A 22,760-nucleotide genomic window follows, 5' to 3' on the forward strand; every position below is an offset into this window, starting at 1 on the left:
AGGGTTCAAACCTGCATCCTCATGGATACTAGTCGGGTTCTTAACCCATTGAACCACAACAGGAACTCCTCCACTGTGTTCTTTTCCATTAGCTGTTACTGACCTAGAAAAGGACGCAGCTTCCCACAGTTCCACGACAAAAGGTGCAAGGACTGATTTGTCCCTACTGGTTGTTTCCTCTGCTGGTTGGGCTGGTGGCTTTATGAGCATGTATCTTTGGGCCATTGGGGTCATCCCTGTCAGCCGCCAAGTTATTTCTAATTTTTTCAAAACTTTCCGGTGTTCACGGGGTAGGGAAGCAAAATATTTTTTGTCCAGAGGTTCATCAATGCCTAGAGCAAGGCCGTGTTCACACACCTGCTCTTAAAATCCCCAAATTTGGAGTCAGTCTCAGCAGCTCCCCTGAGGACCGGCCACAGCTGCGGTCCCTTCTCGGCTGGACTTCTTTGACCGTCATCGCTCCCCAAGTTTCTCCTTAAGCACTTCGCCAAAGAAGAACCAAGAGGCTTCCACGGATTCTTGAATCATGGTTGTGGACATTGTGGAAACTTCCTTCAGTACAGAAAATCATTTCCCCTCTGACAAATACTTGGCCATAGGCTCTGTTCTGACTACTGTATAAAAGAATGAAAATTCTCCCCTACGCGTGAAAAGGTGCCCAACCTCATTAGTCATCAGGGAAATGCACATCAAAACCGCAGTGAGATACCATTTCACACCCACTAGAAAGGCTAAGATAAAAAATACAATCATGCACGTTGGCAAGGATGTGGAGAAACTGGAACCTTTGCGTGTTGCTGGTGAGAATGTAAAATGGCGCAGCTCTTTGGAAAGTAGTTTGGCAGTTCTTCAAAAAGTTATGCGTGTAGGAGTTCCCTGGTGGCCCAGTAGTTAAGGACTTGGCATTGGTGTTGCTGTGACCCGGCTTTGATCTCTGGCCCGGGAACTTCTGCGTGCCAAAGGTGCAGTCAAAAACAAAAGAGAAATGTGTAGCGTTACCATATAACCCAGCACTTCCAACGCCTGGGTGTGTACTGAAGCAAACTGAACGTAGATGTCCCCACAAGATTTGTGCAAAGGTGTTCTTAGCGGCATTATCCACAATAGCCAAAAAGCAGGCACAACAGCTGATGAATGGATAAGCGAAATGTGGTCTAGCCAGACAATGGAATATTACTTAGTCATAAAAGGAATGAAGTATTGGAGTTCCCGCCATGGCGCAATGGGATTGGCAGCGTCTCTGCCATGCTAGGACACAGGTTCAATCCCCGGGCCAGCATGGTGGGTTAAGGACCCAGTGGTGGGACAACTGTGGTGACTCAGTTGCATCTGCAGCCCTGATCTGATCCCTGGGCTGGGAACTCCATATGCTTCAGGGTGTCAGAGAAAAGGACGGAAGGAAGAGAGGGAGGGAAGGAGGAAGCATCGATGATACAACGTAGAGGAATCTGGAGAAAATTTATGCTAAGTAAGAGGAATTAGACACAAAAGACTGTCATACGGTTGCATTTCTATGAAAGGTCCAGACCAGGGAAATCTGTTTCTAAGAGCTGTGGTTTCTAAGAGCTGAGGGAGGGGAGGAGATGGAGAATGACTGCTAATGTGTATGAGGGTGTTTTTTGTGGGGGATGAAAGTGTTATGTAGAAAGTGGTGCTTGATTCATAACTTTGTAAATATACTAGAAATTAATGAATTATAAGCTTTAAATGGATGAACCTTACAATATGTGAATTATATCTCAAAGCTGTTACGTCAAAAAAAGAGTCTTTGCAGATTTGAACAGCTGTTTAGATTATGTATTATGTATTTTGTTATAAAATTTGGGGAACGTTTATGGTATGAGTTGAGTTTCATTTGGAAGAATGATCTCAATTGATCTGAGTCAGAAAGCTGGATGCGGCACAATTTGCAGATTTGTTCATGCTAGTTCATGCTAGAAAAGGCAAGGGATTGAGTTAGTAGGCGCCTTAGAGCTTTAAGGGGACAAGAGCAGTGGTTTCTGGAGCAGGTGGTCTCCAGAAAGGACAGCGTGGTTTTTCTGCTTTTCTGGGACTTGGCTTACTATCCTCGAGACGGGGTAGGTTTAATTATAAGCACCACCAAGGGCTAAGCGCCCCGGGAAGAGCAAGAGCTGATTCCCTTTGGGAAGAGAGGTTTGCGGACATGAGCATTCCTTTCTAGTTTGATCTGGGAAATTTTCCGAGATTTTTTTAAGGATTTTTTTTTTTTCCTTCCTTGGACCTCAGTTCACCCATATACATGAAGAATTGGAGAAAGACTCCATGTGGATTAGCTCCAAGATGAGTTCAAGTTCTGCTCAGTTCTCATAGTTGACACATTTATTTCTTGCCCTGGAATGACGACAAGTCATTTATAAATACTCACCTTCCTACTTTCTGCCATCCCGTCTCCACGGGGACCACTGGTTTGTAGAATGTCCTGTCCCGATGTCCTAGGGAGGTCCAAGATGAACCCATTCTTCAAGATGACCAAACCCTTGGGTAAGCAGAGCGTGAGGATGCACTTTGGTGGGTTTCCAGCCCTGTTGCCAGGTTGGCAGGTGGTTCTGTGCTGTGGAAGAAGTTGCTGCTGTTTGTCACTTATTTTCCGAGTGTCACAAGGGGGGTTCAGAGCAGATGGGGAACCTTGTCACCACCTGCTGATTTACCTCGGGTGGGATGGCTTTGCTGCCTTGGTGCCTTCTCCTCAGGGAGCTTCTTTGTCTTTGGCTGTTTTAATTTTCCTCCTGGTCACTTTTCCTTTTTCCAAGTGACTGGAGCAGAATTTTACTCTTTAACTCAGAGTCACTTTTAAGGCCGTCTCTGGTCATGCAGGCTCTGGAGTCGTTCTCCCCCACATTAGCTCTGCAACTTTGGTCAAGCTTTGCCAAATCTGTTTTTTTCATGCATGATTTTTTTTCTTAATGCTTTTTAGGGCTGCAGCTGTAGCATATGGAAGTTCCCAGGCTGTTGGAACAATCGGAGCGGTTGGCCTACGCCATAGCTGCAGCAGCACCAGATCGGAGCCACGTCTGTGACCTGCACCACAGCTCACAGCAACTCTGGATCCTGAACCCACCAAGCGAGGCCAGGGATTGAACCCACATCCTCATGGATACTAGTTGTGTTCATAATCCACTGAGCCACAACAGGAACTCCTCTTCATGCGTAATTTGGGGCTCATGACAGTACCGGCTTAGAGGACTCATTAGGATTAAACAAGGTGATATCTGTTAAGCACTTACCCGACGTTTACTGACCGTTGAACTGATGCTTTTTGAAGGCGACCAGCAAGCAGTTAGTCCTACAGCTCCTGATGATAACAGAACAATTTAGTGGCTTCATTACCCCTTTAGGAAAATGCTCATCACCCTTGTGCTTCAGTGTCTTCCACAGCAAACAGAGGGTAACCTTGCAGAGAGTTACTGCCCGGACTAAATGAGATAATAGATGCAAAACCCTTAGGACAGTGCGTGGGATGCAGTAAGCGCTCAGTGGGTGCCAGCCACTTTTAAATTTTGAATCATTCCTGTACTTTCCATGGAAAAAATGCAGAGGATGTTTGGCCCCCCCAGGGGACTGAGTCATTCCGGGTTGGTGAAACCTTGTTGCAGGGTTGACGTGCACGGCCAGCAGCTTGACTGCCCTTTTCTTCCTCTTTCAGCTGCACAGTTGGACAGCATTGGCTTCAGCATCATCAGGAAATGCATCCACGCTGTGGAAACCAGAGGTAAAGCTGTTTGACAGATGGCATTGTCGTCAGCGAAGGTCACGCTCCTGGTGAGGCGTCAGACCTGCTGCCTGCTGTTTCCCAATGTTAAGTGACTTCTTAACTCCCCAAGTGCCGTTGCTGTCAGTGTGTTTCCACAAGTTGTGTTGCTCAGAAGCGCAGCAGCTCTCAACCGATTTGGTGTCATCCGTCTCTTTGGCTGATCAGAAGAATGTTTTAAATGCATCCGTATCAAATACCTAGGGTTAGAAGGAATCCGGTTATTGAAATTCTGTTAAATACTAAAAACCATGGTTGTGATATTGTCCTGGGTATGTTTCTTTGTTTACGCTCTAGCTACAACGGTGGGTCTGCTAGCTAACCCAATGCAGAAGTAGTGACAGTTGACGATGTCTGCAATTGTGAGATGCTGGGAAAATATCTGTGATTTCTGACCACGCGACAGGTACTCCTGATGCTCTGGTCTGTTGCTCAGATTGTAGTGGAAAGAGATGCGTCCTTTCAGTCGGAGGTTCTTGAAAATAAAGACGTGATTGTTTTCTGAAGTTGACAGACATCTTGAATTCTCTAGTGGACCTCTTGGGGGTCTGTGGACCCCAGGTTCAGAACCCTGCCGTGGACACTGTCCAGGTGGGAAAAGGGGTCAGGCCCTTCCTGTCACACGGTGGCCTTTCCTGGATCCACAGGAGCAGTGCTTTGGGGTCAGGGATGCTGGTTCATTACAGAGATCTCCGTCCCCTCCTCCGAGGACACACAGGAGAGTCCTCAGTTCCAGCGGTTTTGAGCTTTGCATGCGCTGCACTGTTACACCCCGGAGACAAGCTCTCCAGGGTCTTCCCACTGGATTTGAAGTGAACCATTGTCGAAGATGGGACTCTTAGTTATTCTACAGCCTCTCTACCCACAAGCCCTTTTCATTTGTTTAAGGAAGATCTGTCTTTTTTTTTTTTTTTTTTGTCCTTTTGTCTTTTTGCCATTTCTTGGGCCACTCCCGCAGCACATGGAGTTTCCCAGGCTAGGGGTCTAATCGGAGCCGTAGCTGCCAGCCTACACCAGAGCCACAGCAACATAGGATCCGAGCCACATCTGCGAGCTACACCACAGCTCACGGCAACGCCGGATCGTCAACCCACTGAGCAAGGGCAGGAGTCGAACCCGCAACCTCATGACTCCCAGTCGGATTCGTCAACCACTGCACCACGACGGGAACTCCTAAGGAAGATCTGTCTTTTAAAGTGGGATCCAGAGGTTCCCATCATGGCTCAGCGGAAATGAATCTGACTAGCATCCTTGAGGACGCAGGTTCTATTCCTGGCCTCGCTCCATGGGTTAAGGATCCGGCGTTGCCGCAAGCTGCAGCATAGGTTGCAGATGGGGCTCGGATCTGGCATTGCTGTGCCATGTCATAGGTCGGCAGCTGCAGCTCTAGTTCAGCCCCTTGCCTGGGAATGTCCATATGCTGCAGGTGCAGCCCTAGAAAGAAAAAGAAAAAGAAAAAAAAAAACTTCTTTAAAAAGAAAAGTTCTCATTTAGCACAAAGAGGAGACAAGGACAGTGTGAGTTCAGTGCCATTGCAGCAGACACACTTGGGGGGAAGTGGGGTCTCCCCCTACCGCGGGTACGTGTATGTACATGCATCGTGGCGGGGACTGGGGGTGGCGGACCTCCCAGGTTTGCTGAGCTTCGTCAATCATCCACCAGGAGCTGGGAGCGTGTTGGGCTCTAGGAAAGCCCTGGGACGAAAGTGGAGACGTTTCAGAAAGGATAACCCCTCCAGGCCACCACGTGCCTGGACAATGGTTCTGCTCCTCAGCCATTTGGGGCCCATCCTGGGTCTCCCTAGCCTGTGAACCCTGCAGGATAACGTGCATGTGTTCACAGTCCAGTTTAGCTGTAAAATCCTGTCATCCTAGACCCCTTCCTTTTGTTGATAAATTCCGCTTCGATGGAGGTCTTGTTGAAGACCATGCAGAGCCGGCCTTTTCCCAGATTTCAGCCGGCAAATGTTATTGTGGCCCTAAAGCTGTGGCCCTAGCGAATGCTTTATTCACTCTCTCCTGCAGCTCGTCCTGACCACGGCAAAGCAGGCAGGATCGCTGCACAGAGAGTTTCCGCTGTAATTCTTGGGGGAAAGATCAACAAGAAAGCAAATAAGAAAGATGATTTCACTTACTCTTAACTTCTCTAAAGAAAAGAAAACCCACGAAGGCCCCCACCAATGGAGTCGGTCGTGGGATTCCTTAGATACGCTTGCATGGAAGCAGAGACCTGGAGGTGAAAAGACTGTTTCAGGGAGAGAGAATCCTAGACAAAGGCTGTGATTTGGGGGCACAAGCTTTGTATGTGGCGTCACGGGAAGGCCCGTGTGGCGGCAGCATCGTGAGCATTGGTTGCTTAAGCCGTCAGAGGTGGGCCTGTCCTCAGCCGTGTAGGGCCTTAGAGGCCATGGGAAGTTTTCATCATGATCCAAAGGCAATGGGAAGCCCTTGGAAGCTTTTAAGAAAGGAGCTGGTTTGCGCGGATTTATACTTTGAGACATTCTTTTGGGGTCCTGGTTGGAGAGTGGACGTGAGAGGAATAAGAGGCAGCAGGAGACCGGTGAGTTGAGCGCCGGCAGAAATGATGGGTCTGGGACCAACGGAGCAAAGGCACTGAGCATCACTTGGGCTGAATGTACATGATCCGTGGTGACCTAATCCTCGGAGTTCAATGAGCAGAGTTCCGAGGCGCGTTAGTGCTGGTTCCTAGGCTGGTTGTGTAAAGGTAAACCCTCTGCTCTAGGTGCGCATTTCCTCGGGTTCAGTGAAGCTGGTCCTCTTTTTTCTTGATAAAGACTATTTGTGCTACCCCCTAGCCTGGGAACCTCCATATGCCACCAGTGCGGCCCTGAAAAGGGGAAGAAAAAAATAATAATAATAAAAAGACTATTTGCGCCACAAATGAATGGATTTTTAAACTTCTCAGTCTTTCTTGGCTTATAATGTCCCAAATTAAAAATGCCCTAACACCTCAATATTTGCATTCCGGATGTGACGATAGATCACCAAGTGTTTATTCTTTTCTGCAGTAGGAAATTCTTTGTCATTTCACTTCCGGCTTTTAAATTTAAAAAACCTGGTTAAAGACAACATGTTTTAAAGTCTGTGTTTCGCATCTTTCAAAACGCTTCCAACGCTGCCTTGGCAGGAGAAGCGGGAGGCTCCCTTCGCCTCTGATGACTGAACTAACACGAGGGCTGAGGTGGGCAGCACATGCGTGAAATCCGAGACAGCTGTACCAAATCCCACTCCCTCGCTAAGAGCAGCGCTGAGTGACAGGGGACTTTAATTAGAGCTGCTTTTAGAAGGACCGAGAAAATGAAAAAAGTGCCTTTGGCCGGCTTGGCCTGCCTTGGGTTCTGACACGCCTCTAATTGAATCATCACTGTTTCTCTTCTCAGGGATCAACGAGCAGGGGCTCTACCGGATCGTGGGGGTCAATTCCAGAGTGCAGAAGCTGCTGAGTGTGCTGATGGGTGAGTGCGACGGTGGCCCTGCCAGGCAGCTCCCAGGGGTCGAAGGGAGAGCCTCCTGGGAAGGGATCTGGGTGTCCCAGAGCTACGTCCGGAGATCAGCTGCCCACTCACCAGTGGTCGTGGCCGTGGGCAGTAGTAGCAAAGACACTGAGTGAGACTGGACAAAACAAAAAGTGCAAGGCACCACACCCTTCTGTCTGTAGACTCTGCGAGTGGCGCTCACGGGACCACCACACCCTCCTCTGTCCTGTCTCCCTCTGTCCTCTTGGAGATGGGCATTTCATGGGGCCCACCCATTGTCCAAGGGAGGTCAGCCTGTGGCCTGAAGGGGACTCAGACCTCATGTTCCCTGTGCCTGAGAAGGGACCGCCCCGACTCCCAGATTAAATGTGCAGCCGAGAAGTCCCCTGACCCTCTTCGCGCCCGATTTCCACCTCATCTCTATCACGTGAGCAGCAGAACCTTCTTTGGAGCTGGCTGGTGTCAATACAACACCACTATCTCTAAATGTGCAGCGTTTGAATCAAAAACCCATGAGCCACGCAGAGCCATGCAGATTTCCTGTATTTTTAGATATGAATACAGGCCGCCTCGGGGAGTCACGTGGATCTAAATGGCAGACAGCTCGGATTTCACAGATCCGTGCCTCTTACTCATCCGCATGGAAGCCCAGCCGGGCACTCTTAGGCTGTCGCGCAGGGTCCCTGAGCTGTTTGGGGCAGGGGCACGTCTCTTGGTCGTATTGGTCATTCCTTTTTACTGTCCCAGTTTCGCAAAATAATTTGTATACCTAAGGAGATCCCCTCCTTCATACTGATCAGAAAAACTGCTTCTTTTCGAGAGAGCTCCTTGCCTCTTGGAAGCAAAACCCTCATGTATGATAGTCGCCCTGAGATCTTTTGTTTGAAACTCGGATTATTGGTAAGGTTCTCTTGCACTGAGAATCTGATTTTTGGTTTGGGTTTGGGATAGAGTTAGTGTTGGAAAAAAAAAAAAACCAACTAAACTTTTTACTCTGAGGTGACTGTTGATTCCCATGCAGTTCTAAGAGATAATACAGAGCTCTCCGGAGAACCTCTTCCCACTTTGCTCCAGTGCTAACATGTTGCTACATCATAGTGACAGTATCACAGCCGGGATGTTGATACGGTCAAGACGCAGAACCAGTGCATCACCACCTGCCTGAGCTCCCATCTCACCCCCATCTTGAACCCCTGGCAACCACCCACTGGTTCTCCATTTCTGTGATTTTTGTCATTTCAAGGTTATTACATACATGGCGTCCTTTGGAATTAGCTTTTTTCCCATCAGCATAATTCCCTTCAGAGGTATTCAAGCTGTCCCGTATGTCAATAGCTCTTTTTCGTCGCTGAGTCATAGGCCGTGGTATCTGTGGACCAGTTTGTCTATCCATTTATCCATTGAAGGACAGCTGGGTTTGTTTTAGTCTGGGGACAAATAAAGGTGCTAAAACCCTGTGTACAGGTTTTTTGTCTGAAGGTTAATTTTTTTTCTGTGGGATAAATGCCCAAGAGTGCAGTAGCTGGGTTGTATGGTGATTTAGTTAATTTTTGCAAAGTTCTAACGTAAGAAAGAATGGCATCTAACAGTTGTCACTCCTTGTCTTTCGTTTCCAATCTGACCTGCGTGTGTTTGTGAAAGGTCTGCTCTCTGAAGCCGATGGTCAGGTGCTAGAGATGAAACTTGAGACAGAGTCATTCCTTGTTTGCAAAGAGTCCAGGTAGGGGGTCGTTATGGATGTAAGCTGTCATTTATGATCCTGGCACCTAACGCAGACTGGATCCGGAAGACAGAGTGGCGGAGGAGAGAACAGAAGAATTCAGAGTCAGAACTACTATGAACCGAAAGTATTGATTCCACTATTATTATTCTTATTTTAATATCTGGAAGTCCTTAAGGCTGGGACAGGAGGGTTGAAGCTGCACAGCGGGGGTGGCCTCTTTGGTTGAGGAACTTGAAATTATTCTAAGGATTTGGTTTTTTTGTTTTCTTTTTTTTCCTCTGTAGGAAGTAAGATGCCATTAAATTTTTTAAGTAGTGGCGTTGTGTGTGTTAGTACTCTTTTGCACAAACGTGTCAAGAAGGCAATTCAGAATAGGCTGCTTGTTCCCATTCCCGCCACGTCCAAGATGGCAGAAGCATGGCAGGGTCTGGTGGCTCCACATTGGTTTGAACCTTTCCCACCCCTTTCTTCTGGCTTCTCAGTATCCATGAGCTCTGCCTGTCCGTGTGTGGGCTCTATTCTCTGCAGGAAGGTCTTGGATGGTGCAGCCTCAGCAGTCCTGGGCCCTTGCATCACTGAGAGGAGAGTGTCTTTCTTGATGGTTTTGACAGAAGGTCCCGGGGTGGACCACTGGTCAATATGGGGCCATTCAGGTGTTTCATTTCCCAGTCTCAGACCGGTCACATGACCTACAGCAGGTGGATCCCAATGGCCTGGATCCTACGCTTGTCTCTGGTGATCCCACGCCACCTCTGGGAGATGGTTCCTCCATAGAACCCTGGGGACGAAAGCAGGGTTATGAATAGAATGATGGAAGAGTGCTTTTCTGAAATAATGGCTGCTGGGAGATTTTTTTTTTCTTTAAAAATATGTTCAACTTTTTAGATGCTAGGCATAACTGGATAGATGCTCGTTTGAGTGGAGCACGTGTCTGATCATGGCAACACATGGGGGAAGGGATGGCTGCGATAGATGAGGCAGGACATAGCCAATCAAGGGCTGAGCCGGATAGCTGCTCTGGTACCAGGGGAAAAGCACAGGCTCGAAGTGACTGGAGAGAGAACATCCACAGGGCTCTGTGACCAACTAGATCCAGGGGAGACGAGGGGGCAGAGAGATTTCAAAGACGGCAGATGATTATATGCAAGGTGACACTAATGGAAAGAAGTATGACATTTTATATGCGTTGGCTAATTTAAAAAAGAACCGTCTTAGCTCAGCTGTGCTAATAAGCAAAGAGTAGTATGGAAAGATCTTGTCGTTAGCACTTTTCTTAGTGACCTTTGAACAAAATCGTTGTCCTGTCCTCTTCCTCAGTTTTCCCAGGGAACAATCATGAACATCTGAGAAGTGTCGTGAGAAACTAATAACCAGCTGCTGAAAGTCACAAGGCCAGCCAGCCGTCTCTTCCAGGAGGACATTCAGATAGACTGGATTCCCAACAGAGGTTCCGCCAGAGCTGAGAGATGCCCGCAGTGCACAATCTAATGCAAAGGGTTGTGAATGGTACCCAGGAGTCTCACCGTCAATTAAGCTAAATTATGTGAATCTTGAAATTGAGGGATCCCCCATTAGGCCAGAGAAGCTCCAGACCTGAAGGCAGAGCCCTGTCTCCCTTCCCTTTTGTGAACGTTCCGTCATCTTCATCAATTCTTGGGACTTGTCCTAGCCTGGGTTAGCCACGAGTGTCAGCGAAATGCAGCTCCTGTGCTCCCAAACCTCTCCCTGACGTGGCCGGGCTGAGTGTGACCCGTTCATTCACGGATTCTTTGTTCTGTAGTCACTGGATGTGACTTAGGTAAAACCAGAGGCTTGGATCACTCTGAGCTGCCGTCGTGTACTCGTGATACGTTGGGGGCTTTTTGACGGAGGAGGAATGGAAGGGCCAGACTCTGAGAAGTCCTCTTTAGGGTTGGGATTCCTTAAGAAAGCTGGCGGAATTTCTCGTAGCATCTGCAGCGTGGTCTTGGGCCAGGGTCATGGCCTTCTGCTAGTGTCGTACCAAGCGCCACCCTTGTTCCCTTCCTCCGAGCCACAGAGGTCCCTCGTCTTTGAAGAGCGAAGAGGCGGAAGGCCTGTACATTTCTAGAAATGAAGTGTCTTCTGTGTGTGTGTGCTGTTAGGGTTTCCCCCCGCCTCCCTGAATGTTAAGATGAAGCTTTCTAACTTTTAGCTCAACATTTACAAAAATGTGGATAGCTCTCAGCATGTCCCATGCATGTCTGCCTCTTCCTGTTTAGATTTTAAAATAACTGTTTCTGGTTAAAAGTTATGAGTGGTCATAGTAGCAAATTTAGAGAAATGGAAAAAAATAGAAGGAGGAAAATAAAAGTCATGCAGACCAGAGATTACCTTTATTGGCCATTTTATCATTATCGCTATCACCCTTTAAATATAATATTCTATAACATATGAATGCTTACAAATTGGAATCACACAGTGCATATATCCTTTTTAGCCATCTTTTTTTTTTTCATGTAACAATACAGAATTAATTTTCTTTGCTCAGCTTCCTCTAGAGTGTGATTTGGGGTGGGGGGGACGTATAGATGTACTGTACCTTTTTTTTTATAATTCATAATTGCATTTATTTTATTTTTAATGATTTTTATTTTTTTCCGTTACAGTTGGTTTACAGTGTTCTGTCAATTTCTGCTGTACAGCATGGTGACCCAGTCACACATATATATGCATTCTATGTCTCACATTATCCTCCATCATGCTGCATCATAAATGACTAGGTACAGTTCTCTGTGCAGTACAGCAGGACCTCATTGCTTATCCACTCCACATGTAAGAGTTCGCATCTATTAACCCCAGACTCCCGGTCCATCCCCACTCCCGTACTGTAACTCTTTGATCCGCCCCCAATTGTCAGATCTATAGACTGATTTCAGTTCTTCACCGTATAGAAAGCACTCAGGGAAACATCCCCATAGGGGCAGGCTAGAGGAGTTAAACTGCTTGTCCGTTTGACTTTCCACAGATTACTTAAAGCCCTCTAATCTTCCATCTCTTTATCTGTAATAATAGCCTCTGCCTCTGTACTAATGAGAGACTTAAATGAAAAGATACATGTGGGTTGCTGAGTCCTGAGTCTCCACGTGTTAGTCAATAAATGTTCACTGTTGTTATTTTTTATTTTTATATGCATATTTAACTATTTCCTTAGGGTTTGTTTTAGGATGTTGACTTGCTGGGTCAAGGTATACACATGTCTTCAAGGCCTTTCATTAATATTCCCAAATTTGCTGTCAGCACCCTCTAAGGTCAATGTCCTTTATTAACGCACATCCTTGCGGTATTCTATTACTTTTTTGCCTTAAATTTTAATCGTTTTTTAAAATATTATTCTGGATGAGATGAGACATTTCCCCTGTGTTTCTTGCTGATTTTGTGTGTGTATGTGAATTGCCTGTTTGTATTCATAGCCTGTTTTTCTGTTGATGTATTCATCTTTTGATTTTAAGATCTTCTTAGACATGGAGACTCTGTTACCAGTATTTTCCTCCAGATTATCATTTATCTTGAACTTTTTTTATGGTGCTTTTGGTTTTTGGTGTGTGTGTGTGTGTCTTAGGAATATTTTAAATACCTAGGAAGTCCAGTCTTTTATGAAGTCTGTCTTTTTTCTAGATGGCTTATGTCCTAAAAGACCTTCCCCATTCCAGGACCTCAGATACTTTTTGTTTGCCTTAAAATCCACCTGGGGAGTTCCCGTGGTGGCGCGGTGGTTAACGAATCCGACCAGGAACCATGAGGTTTCGGGTTCGATCCCTGCCCTTGCTCAGTGGGTTAATGATCCGGCGTTACCGTGAGCTGTGGTGTAGGTTGCAGATGCGGCTCGGATCCCGTGTTGCTGTGGCTCTGGCGTAGGCTGGCGGCTACAGCTCCAATTCGACCCCTAGCCTGGGAACCTCCATATGCCGCTTGGCCCAAAGAAATAGCAAAAAGACCAAAAAAAAAAAAAAAAAAAATCCACCTGGAGTATATTTACGCACAATGGAAGCCCACACTCCCTTTCCTCAAATCCCTGGCTGATGGACCAGTAACGACATAAGGAGAAAATATCTCTGTTTCCACGACTTCATAGTCACTTTCTTATACACATCGGGGTCCAGTGAGGGAGTTTTCATATGCATTTTTCTAAAGGAAAACAAGTTCTTTTTCCATTTGTTTTTCTGCAGTTCTCTTTAAAAGATAATTTTTTCTTTTCGTCTTTAAGGTTTTTCTCCTGATTTTTTGCTTTATGGCAAAAATTCTAAAACTTATACCCATATCCATGACATTTGTTTAAATTTCTTTTGGACTACTGTTCTTCTTCTTCTTCTTCTTCTTTTTTTTTTTTCTTTTCGTAATTGTTTTTAACTCAGGGAATTTTATGACATTCATAGTTGCGCAATGATCATCATAAACTTTTTATAATTTTATAATCAGATTTTCAGTGTTCCTCCTAACTTCGCTCGTTCCAGGTCTGCCTTTATTATTTCAGTCTGTTTCTTTTTTTGTTTTGATGTCTAATTTCACAGCAGATAATCTCCATATTTTCTGAATTTTATTTGTAATACAGAAAAGATGCTTTCGGAAATGTTTTCAGAGTGCTTCGGCTTCTGTGTTTTATGCCAGCGAGTATTTTATCGTCTTTTTAACCTTCCTTTTAATTCACCCAGAACACAGAGATGTTGATAAATCTTTGCCATTCAATTCGCTCCGTGTAGATCCTCCTTGTCTGGCTCCTGTTTTCCTGTATCCTGTTAGAATCAGCCTCTCACGTGCAGTTAGAGCGCTCTTGGACATGATTCAGTCCACCTCTCTGGCACTCTTCAGTCCCGCAGTGTGGACCTTCCTACGCTCATGAACAGGTTTCGCCTGGGTTGGCTCTTCAGTCACGGTTTTGGGAGAAGGAGAGTTACTTCCTGGTGACGCTCAAGTGGGCTCTGATTGCTTGCTTGTCACTCTCATGCTTCGTCCAGGACCTTCCCCTTCTGATCTCACGTCCCTTTGTAGAACCGGACACACATCCACTTGTCTCAGGCTCATCTCACTGCCTGGATTGTAATGTGATGTCAGAATACTGAGCTTCCCCCGTGTGTTGCTCTGGTGGTGCCAGGGTTGGGGGCGGGGGGGGGGCGCCAGTGCAGCATGGCACCTCTCCCTGGTGTGGCCTGGGCTATACTTGAGGGCGGGCAGAGGGCTGTTGCCTATCATGTTCTTACCCCTGATGGTCTTCTGGGCTTCACCTGCATTTTGCTGGTGGATATTCCTCTAGTGACAGGCAGAATGTTGGCTGGGAGCCCAATTTTCTGTGCTGTTGAGACTCTGTGTCCCTTTTCATGCGTGTGGGTCTTTATGCGTGTGGGTCTTTATTAGTATCTCACAGTGGTGAAGGAATGCACGTTCAGTGTTGCTGTTTTTTTTCACTTCTTATCCTGTAACTTTTTCCTGTTTTGTTTTGGTTTCGGTTTTGGTTTTACTAATGTCTAAAATAAGGTTAGTGCTGCAGGGAACACACGGAAGGTATTAAATTGTGATGCTTTAAAGCACCAAGTTACAGTAGCATGCCTCATCCACTGATCTCTGATCTAGCCATGAACCATCTTTCTGAATCTTCTGGGACCTTTTTTCTGGACCCTTCACCTCTAACACCCTCTCAAATTGTAGCCTAAACAAAAGCAAGCAAGGACTTCCTTCCGAAGAAGCTCTAAAGTGTTAGGTGTTCTTTATGACAATTTATGACAACTTCTAAGACTAAAGGCTCACCTGAGTGGAAACAGCACAAACTTTGAAGACAAGCTTTATGGCAACAGCAGAGCCATGCAAATTGTGTGCTTCCAATTTTACCCACCAGGAAAGGGGACCAGACCCATGATGGCCAGGTCTGGGAGAAGGTCGCTATTAACCACAATCCTTAGTTCCCAGAGCCTGGAGCGAACCCTCACCTTTGCTTGTGCACATGCTTCAGGCGGGTTCTCCCGAGACAGGGCCTTGAGATAGTAGGAGCTTTGGGATCTCAGAACCGAGGTGCCTGTAGCTACTCTGGATTCTTAGGCACTAGATAAGGAGCCTGATTAAAGTGTTAAGAGGTATGACTTTTATAATCAGAAAATAATTGGATAGAGTAAACAAATGTGCTGATCACCTTGCTAAGTATTAAATCTGGTCTTGAAAGAAGTACCTGTAAGATAAATAAAGTAAATCTTAATTTACATGGGGGAAGTATGCTTATAAAAACATCTTCCTCAAAGATGTCATGGAGTGTGAAAGGTTCAAGAAGAGTTTAGAAAAAGACAAAAAAAAAACCCCAAAAAACAAAAACCTAATGTTTAAATGCAGGAAAGTGAGACTGTATGTTAGTTCCTCAGAAATGACATACACATCAGTGGAACAGACAGCAGATTCCAGAAACAGGACTCACACCTGTATGGTCAAATCCATCTTTGATAAATAGCTCCATGGAGGAGTTCCCGTCGTGGTGCAGTGGTTAACGAATCCGACTAGGAACCATGAGGTTGCGGGTTCGGTCCCTGCCCTTGCTCAGTGGGTTAACGATCCGGCGTTGCCGTGAGCTGTGGTGTAGGTTGCAGACTCGGCTTGGATCCCGCGTTGCTGTGGCTCTGGCGTAGGCCGGTGGCTACAGCTCCGATTGGACCCCTAGCCTGGGAACCTCCATATGCCGCGGGAGCGGCCCAAGAAATAGCAACGACAACAACAACAACAAAAAAGACAAAAGAGACAAAAAAAAAATAGCTCCATGGGGAAAGGATAGTAGTTTGAACAAATGGTACCAGTGCAATTGGACAGCCATATAAGAGAAAAATAAATTCATCCCTTAAACTATATACAGACATTAACACAAAATGGATCTTATTTCTAAGCCTAGGAGATAAAACTCAAACTTTGAGAAGAAAATATAGGAAAAAAGTCTTTGTGATCCTGGTTTAGAAAGACTTCTTGGATAGAACGCAAGAAGCTGGAGCCATAAAAGCAAAATCTGAAAACCTGAACTTTATCCAAATAAAAAACTTGTGCTCTTTAAAATGTATTAAAGGGCATTCCTGTCATGACGCAGCGGAAACGAATCCGACTGGGAACCATGAGGTTTCGGGTTTGATCCCTGGCCTCGCTCAGTGGTTTAAGGATCCGGTGTTGCCGTGAGCTGTGGTGTAGGTCGCAGACCCGGCTCAGATCCTCCGTTGATGTGGCTGTGGCCTGGGAACCTCCATATGCCACGGGTGTGGCCCTAAAAAGACAAAAGACAAAAATAAATAAATAAAATGTATGAAGGAACAGAAAAGACAAGCTACAGTGTGGGAGGAAATATTTGCAAAATATACATCTGATAAATGACTTGTACCTAGACTGTGTTAAGAAGAGCTGTTGCAATTCAGTAGTAAGAGCATGGCCAACCCAGTTTTTTAGAAATCTTTTCTAAGCCAGGATTACAAAGACGTTTTTCCTGGTTTCCTGTGCCAGCCTGACAAGATTTGAACAAATATTTCATGAGAGGAAATGTACATATGGCCAAAAACCCCATGAAAAATGACCACCATCATTAGTCGCCAGGGAAAAAAGCGAATTTTAAAAACGAGTTCTTTCTCCACACCTACTAAAATAGCTAGAATTTCACAATGAAACCATATCACGTGTTGATGAAGAACTGAAACAAGTAGACTTCTCCTCTTGGCTGGTGGGGATGCAGAGTGCCCCCCCCCCCCGTTTTGGAAGACAACTCGATTTTGTTAAAGTTCATATACTTACTCTGCGACCCACGCCTACGTATTTTACCCAGTTCTACTCCCAGGTATTTACCCAAGAGCTGAAAAGGCAGTCCATGAGACCTGCATGCATATGGTCATAGCAGCTTTACTCATAACACCCCAAAATTGGGAACACCCCAAATGTCCCGCAGTTAATCGGTCGATAAACAAGTTGTGACATGTCCATAACATTGGATACTACTCAGTAAGAAAAGGCTTGAACTCCTGGTGTGAGGGACAGCGTGGATGGAGTTTACGAGTATTACGCTCTGGACAGTGGTTGCCAGGGGCTGGAGCTGAAGGGAGAGGACTGACTCGAAAGAAAGAGGGGCAGGAGGATTTTTTTTGGAGGAGGGGAGGTGCCAAAAATAACTTATGTCCTGATTGCGGTGGTGGTTACATGACTATGTATATTTGTCAAACATCATGGAACTGTGCCCTTTGTAAAGCCAGGTGTATGTCAGTAAACTTGATTTTAAAGTACGCATACCAGAGAGGATTCTCGACGTTCCTTCTCATTAAAAAATGCAAATGAAAGCCGATGACCTTTTTTTCAACCTATCAGGTTGACTGAGATCAAAGCGTTTGATTACATATTGTTGTCAAGGATCTGGGGACACAGTCACACTCATACTTAAATATCATGATACCACCTCTAAGTGATAGTTGAGCAGCATCTTTCAAAATGAAAGATGCACATATGTTTTGACTCAGAAATTCCACTTTACGTGGAGAACAGACTTGTGGTTGCCAAAGGGGAAGGGGAGGGAGTGGGATGGACTGGGAGTTTGGGGTTAACCGATGCAAACTCTTGCCTTTGGAATGGATCAGCCGTGAGATCTGCCGTGTGGCCCTGGGAACGATGTCTAGTCCCTTTCAATGGAGCATGGTGGAGGATATTTTGAGAAAAATATGTGTATATCTGACTGTGGGACTCGGTTACTTTGCTGTACAGTAGGAAATTGACAGAACATGGTAAACGAGTTATAATGAAAAAAGTCATTAAAAAATACAATAAAAAGGATAGCAATAATGATGTTTAAAAAAAAAAGAAAAGAAAAAGAAACTCCACGAGGAGGACTTTCTCCTACAGGTAAGACATATACAAGGACACAGTAGCGTGTGTCAGTGTTTACTGTAACCAAAACGAGAGCACAACCTTAGTTTCCATAAACAGGGGCATTAGCGACGGTGCAGGAGAGTACTGTAAGGTAGATTCATTTGTATACTGATGCGGAACAGTTTCTTAAGCTACCGTTAAATGAAAATAGCAGTGCTCAGAACGACATCTGTAGTGTGTGCTTCAAGTTGTGTTTTTCGAAAGCGGTACCTATGCCTCTAAGTGCCTGTTTGTGTACATACTGTTAAAGATTCACCCCCCGCCCCCCCCCACAACTGGTATTATGGGTTGCCTTTAGCATAGGAAAGGTGTACCTTTGGATGGGTGTCTGTTTGTTTTGCTTGAATATGTTTTTACCTTCTCATATATGTGTGCGTATATTGCCTTCTCAGTTAAGGAGAAGAGCTTTTAATTTGCATTCACTGTAACGGGTCATTAGGAAGTGGGGACTGCATGGGTGACTTTCTTCACCACTGCTTCCACTAGGTCCTTGGCGTCTCTGTCAGCAGCCTGATGGTGGACTTGGATCTTGTCTGATCCAATAGGACATGTGTTAAGACCTCTTGCCCCTGGAAATACCACTTCTAGTCCAGGTCTCCTGCTTTTCTGCGTAGATGCGGGAGTAGGCTGAAGAGGAAACACACTCATCTCATTGTCCCCGTATAATGCCTTTTTGTACGTTGGACTGCTCCTCTAGCTCTGTTACCAAGTGATCAAGTGGCACGATGGGGAGAAATGTACTCAGTTTTGAAGAGAATTCTCTGTCGGGCACCTGCATCGTGCTCAGATGCTGCTAGGAAGCTTCTGTACGTGAGGGGAGCATCCGTAGGGAGGTGTGGCGGTTAGTGGCACTTTCTGAACCAGGGGTAGCTTGGGAGGCTGTATTCAATTTAGTTTGGACATGTGGTGCATTAAAATGGACGGGCTCAAGTTATGAACCTTGTCTCAACGGTGCTATAAAAAGCCCTTTGGCCGGGCTGTAATTTGACCCTCCCCTCTGTCAGGTTACACAATATTCCTATGGTTACAGAGCCCGAATAAGTGGAAGCTAATCATTCGTTTGCTAAATGTGGTTCGTGGAACAGCTCACATCTCCCAGACCTGCCAACTGTGCCTGTTGGGTGTCATGTTCGCTCTTCTTGGGTAGAAGTTGGTTCGTTGCTCAGAAAAATGTACAGTAACGCTTGTCTCGCATCCAGGAGCCATGCGCCGTGGCAGCTCTCCATGTGTCTAGGGGAGGAGGAGGAGGAAAAAAAGCAAAGGTTTTTGGTCCGTACACTTTCGCAGGAAGAATCCATTAAGGGAGTGTGAGATGGCACAACGAGAAAGCAATTCAAGCTGCAAAGGTTTTGGATATTTGGAAAAATCACACTTTGTTACTTTTCGGAAGTCTTCTGTGACAGAGCTCTGCGGAGTTTACCATTCTATGGCCCTAGAGAAAAACTCATGCCCTTTAGGTTATTCCTCGTTTTTTTACTGCGATAGGACAGGCATCATTATGGCCCAGGATCAGCTGCAAACACACAGATACACTGCCATTAGGAGCCACACATTTATCGAAGGGGGGCCCTAGCCTCTCCTCGTCCAAAACGTGTCAGGAGAGCATGATGGGGGCAGTAGGTGCCAACTGGATCGATGTCCTTCCTTGGGGATTAAAGCCTAAATCCTTTAAGTCACTCGTGATTATTTGGCCTCTTCCTACGAGGATGCAAGCGGGTTCTTTCCCAGTAGATAGAAAATGGGTTGTGCCCGCCTGTGGCTTTTTTCCCTTTCCAGCCGAAGGGCTGTGGGCCCTGCAGGAGGAACCTATTTCTTCTCAGAGACAGTCCAGTGGCAGGCCAGTGGCTGTCTCCGTGTACCTGCTCTGTCATTCAGGTCTCTTTGGATGGTAAAAACCAGAAAACCTGACCTCAGCTGGCTTAAGGAAAAGAGGGAATGTAGTGGGTCACGTGATTAAAAAGGCCTGGCGAGATACGAAGCCTCCAGCCGTGTCCTCCAGACCCACTCTTTCTGCTCTTGTCCTCTTGGCTTTGTCTGTCAGGCTCCATGCAGTGGCACCTAGAGCAGATGGATAGCCTCGCAGATGCAAGCGGAGCAGGAAACAGGTGTCTTCCCCCTCTCTGCTGAAAAAGTCCTGGACTTTCTTCTGACTGGCCTGGCTTGGGTCTTGGGCCATCCCTGAACCAGTCACGGGGTCCAGAGACATCTCATTCCCACCGCCAGAAGGGTGTGGGATAGGTGGAAGCAAAGGGTAGCAGCCCACCTGAAGGTGAGGCGCTGTGCAAACCAAAATGGGAATGGGAGCGGAGAGGCAGATCATTCGTCTCTAGTCCAAGGGAGCTGGATTCTCCCTGCAACGCACTACAAGACGGCAGTTCCAGCTACCTCACCTGCGAGAAGATGGGCTTCTGCTGGTCTGCGAAGCAGTTCATGTTTCCTAGCCTCTGCTTCTTGTTCTCACCTGCCTGCGTGGCCCTCAGAAAGCCTACGAAAATGACCTCTTCTTTTACCATACGGCTTATTTGAAATACACACATTTCTTTGAAAGTCTGCACAAGAGAAAACAAAGGAAGAAATGATCAGGAGTTGACGTCGATATAATTACGGTGGTTTTCATTGCACATCTTGGTTTAGGGCAATTTAAAAAATATATATATACACATACATATACATATATATATATATATGAGTTCCCTCCTGGCTTAGCAAGTTAAGGATCCAGTGTTTTTACTGCTGTGGTGCAGGTTTGATCCCTGGACTGGGAATTTTTTATGCCACAGGTGCAGCCAAATAGATATATATACATAGAGAGAGAGAGAGTAATGGAATATATGTAGTAATGGAATCAAGTCATAGTTGAGAAAATATAAAAACCACAGTTCTACCCCTCTAAACCAACCACTATTTTAATTTTAGAGTATTTCCTTTCGGCCTTTGTTCATATGAGTTTCTCACAATTTTTTAAATCTTGATTTTTTTTTTTTTTTTGCCTGACATAGATGATAAGCCAGCGCTTTTCCATTTTGCTGTGTAGTCATCATTGTCATGGGCAGGCAAGATTATGTTCCATCAGGAAGGTACCACGGTTAACTTAATCGTCCCACTATTGGATGTTTTAAGTGGTTCTTTTAAAATGTTTTCTGCTGTTATGAAGAACAGCGTATACAGAGCATTCTGAGTCTGTGTGCCTTTCTCAAACCGTATTTCCTGAGGATCAATTGTGAGACATGGGATTACTGTTTCCAAGTATCTAAACATTTTTACGCCTTGATACATACTGCCAAATTGCTTCTCAAGTCTGTTGGATTTATCTCATCTGCCTCCAGCCATGTCTGAGCTGATCAGTTTCACTGCATTTTAGCCAGCAGTAAATATTTAGGTTTTTAAACATATTTTCTCATTTAATAAGCACAAATAGGTGGTGTTTGTGTTTCACTTTGGATTCCTTCGCTTAGTGGGGAGGTTGACTGTTTCTGTGTGTGCTGGTTTTTTAGCTGCATTTACTGTCCTGTTTTACCCATTGTTTTTTCTTCGTTTTAGACCCCAAAACGGCTTCTGAAACAGAAACAGATATCTGTGCCGAATGGGAGATCAAGACCATCACTAGTGCTTTGAAGACCTACCTAAGGTAGGGACTTTCCATTCGCAGGGCATGGTGCCAGCTTGTTATCGTGCAATCAGGAAGAAAGCAGTTTTATTTTCAGCCTCCAGAGAGCTGCTGGGTGGGTGTCTGAGATGTGGAAAGAGCTTATGTGTGGGAGCAATAAGCTCAGCTGGTCCAACCAGTTGTAAATCATCCATCGTTGAGGTGTGGCCGCTGTGCAGGGGTGCACGAGTGATTTGGGACACTGTACTCTTTTTGAGAGGCTCCTGTGTCCATTCGCCATCAACAGGACCTAAAATATGGCACTCTCCGAACCCCCTGAATAATGGGCTAAGAAAACAAGGATTCACATACCCCATGCTGTGGAGAATCCAAGATTCTACACCCTGAGTGTGTTGAGAATTCTGTGCATTGTGTAGATAAATTGCTGATGCAGCTCTTTAAAAATGAGAACTTAATGGCAGTCCTTCTTGACTCCGGCTTAGATTGGAAGATGATACTTTATTGGAGAAGAGACTGTTTTCATTGTAATCATATGTGTGATATTACTGCCCCCTCCCACCCTTTCCTTGATTGTTAAGGGAGTGGGCAGTGGGCTAGCCACTTCCCTTTCTGTTTCACAAGTAGTCTGAGAGGTATGCTGGACTTGACGTGTGGGAGAGGGTTGGATCATTCTCATCCGTGTTCACCTTACACTGGCAAGTGCGGGGTCTGGTCTTAAGCAAAGAGAATTATAATCGGGAAGTAAATGGGTGAAACTCATGAATTTGTATGAGTTTTGTGAAGATTACTTGGCTTGCAGGCTGCATAAAAGGAATTGGTGATGCAGGTTTTATTGGCTCTTGAGGAATTACTGGAAGGATCTTAGAGTCAAGAGTAGGTTGAAATGGGAGTTTGCATCATAGCTCAGCGGAAACGAATCTGACTAGCATCTCTGAGGACGGAGGTTCGATCCCTGGCCTCGCTCAGTGGGTTAAGGATCCGGTGTTGCTGTGGTGTGGGTTGTAGACGCGGCTTGGATCCTCCATTGCTGTGGCTGTGGTGTAGGCTGGCAGCTGCAGCTCTGGTTCAATCCCTAGCCTGAGAACTTCCGTATGCCACGGTTCGGCCCTAAAAAGGCAGAAAGAAAAGAGCGTAAGATGAAATGCAAGTGATAACGAAGTGTTGAATTAGGGGATCCAATGAGAATAAAATAAAATCTGAACCAGGAATAATGGATAGTCTGTCGAAAGCTTGTCATTTGGACTATCAGTAAAAACAAACAAACAAAAATACCCTCAAGTTTACAGAT

At 45.8% G+C, this 22,760-nt stretch overlaps 1 protein-coding gene across 5 annotated transcripts in view; it reads left to right on the top strand.

The window, feature by feature from the left end:
• ARHGAP26 (Rho GTPase activating protein 26) overlaps positions 1-22,760 on the top strand; it is a 459,207-nt gene that overhangs the window by 267,118 nt on the left and 169,329 nt on the right. For all 5 annotated transcript variants that reach the window (XM_047778926.1, XM_047778927.1, XM_047778929.1 and 2 more), the window contains exons 13-15: positions 3,665-3,730; positions 7,170-7,244; positions 21,406-21,493. In XM_047778926.1, the coding sequence (XP_047634882.1) occupies positions 3,665-3,730; positions 7,170-7,244; positions 21,406-21,493 (229 nt within the window). The remainder of the gene's footprint in view (positions 1-3,664; positions 3,731-7,169; positions 7,245-21,405; positions 21,494-22,760) is intronic.

The sequence above is a fragment of the Phacochoerus africanus genome, chromosome 4, assembly GCF_016906955.1.
Source record: "Phacochoerus africanus isolate WHEZ1 chromosome 4, ROS_Pafr_v1, whole genome shotgun sequence".
NCBI lineage: Eukaryota > Metazoa > Chordata > Mammalia > Artiodactyla > Suidae > Phacochoerus > Phacochoerus africanus.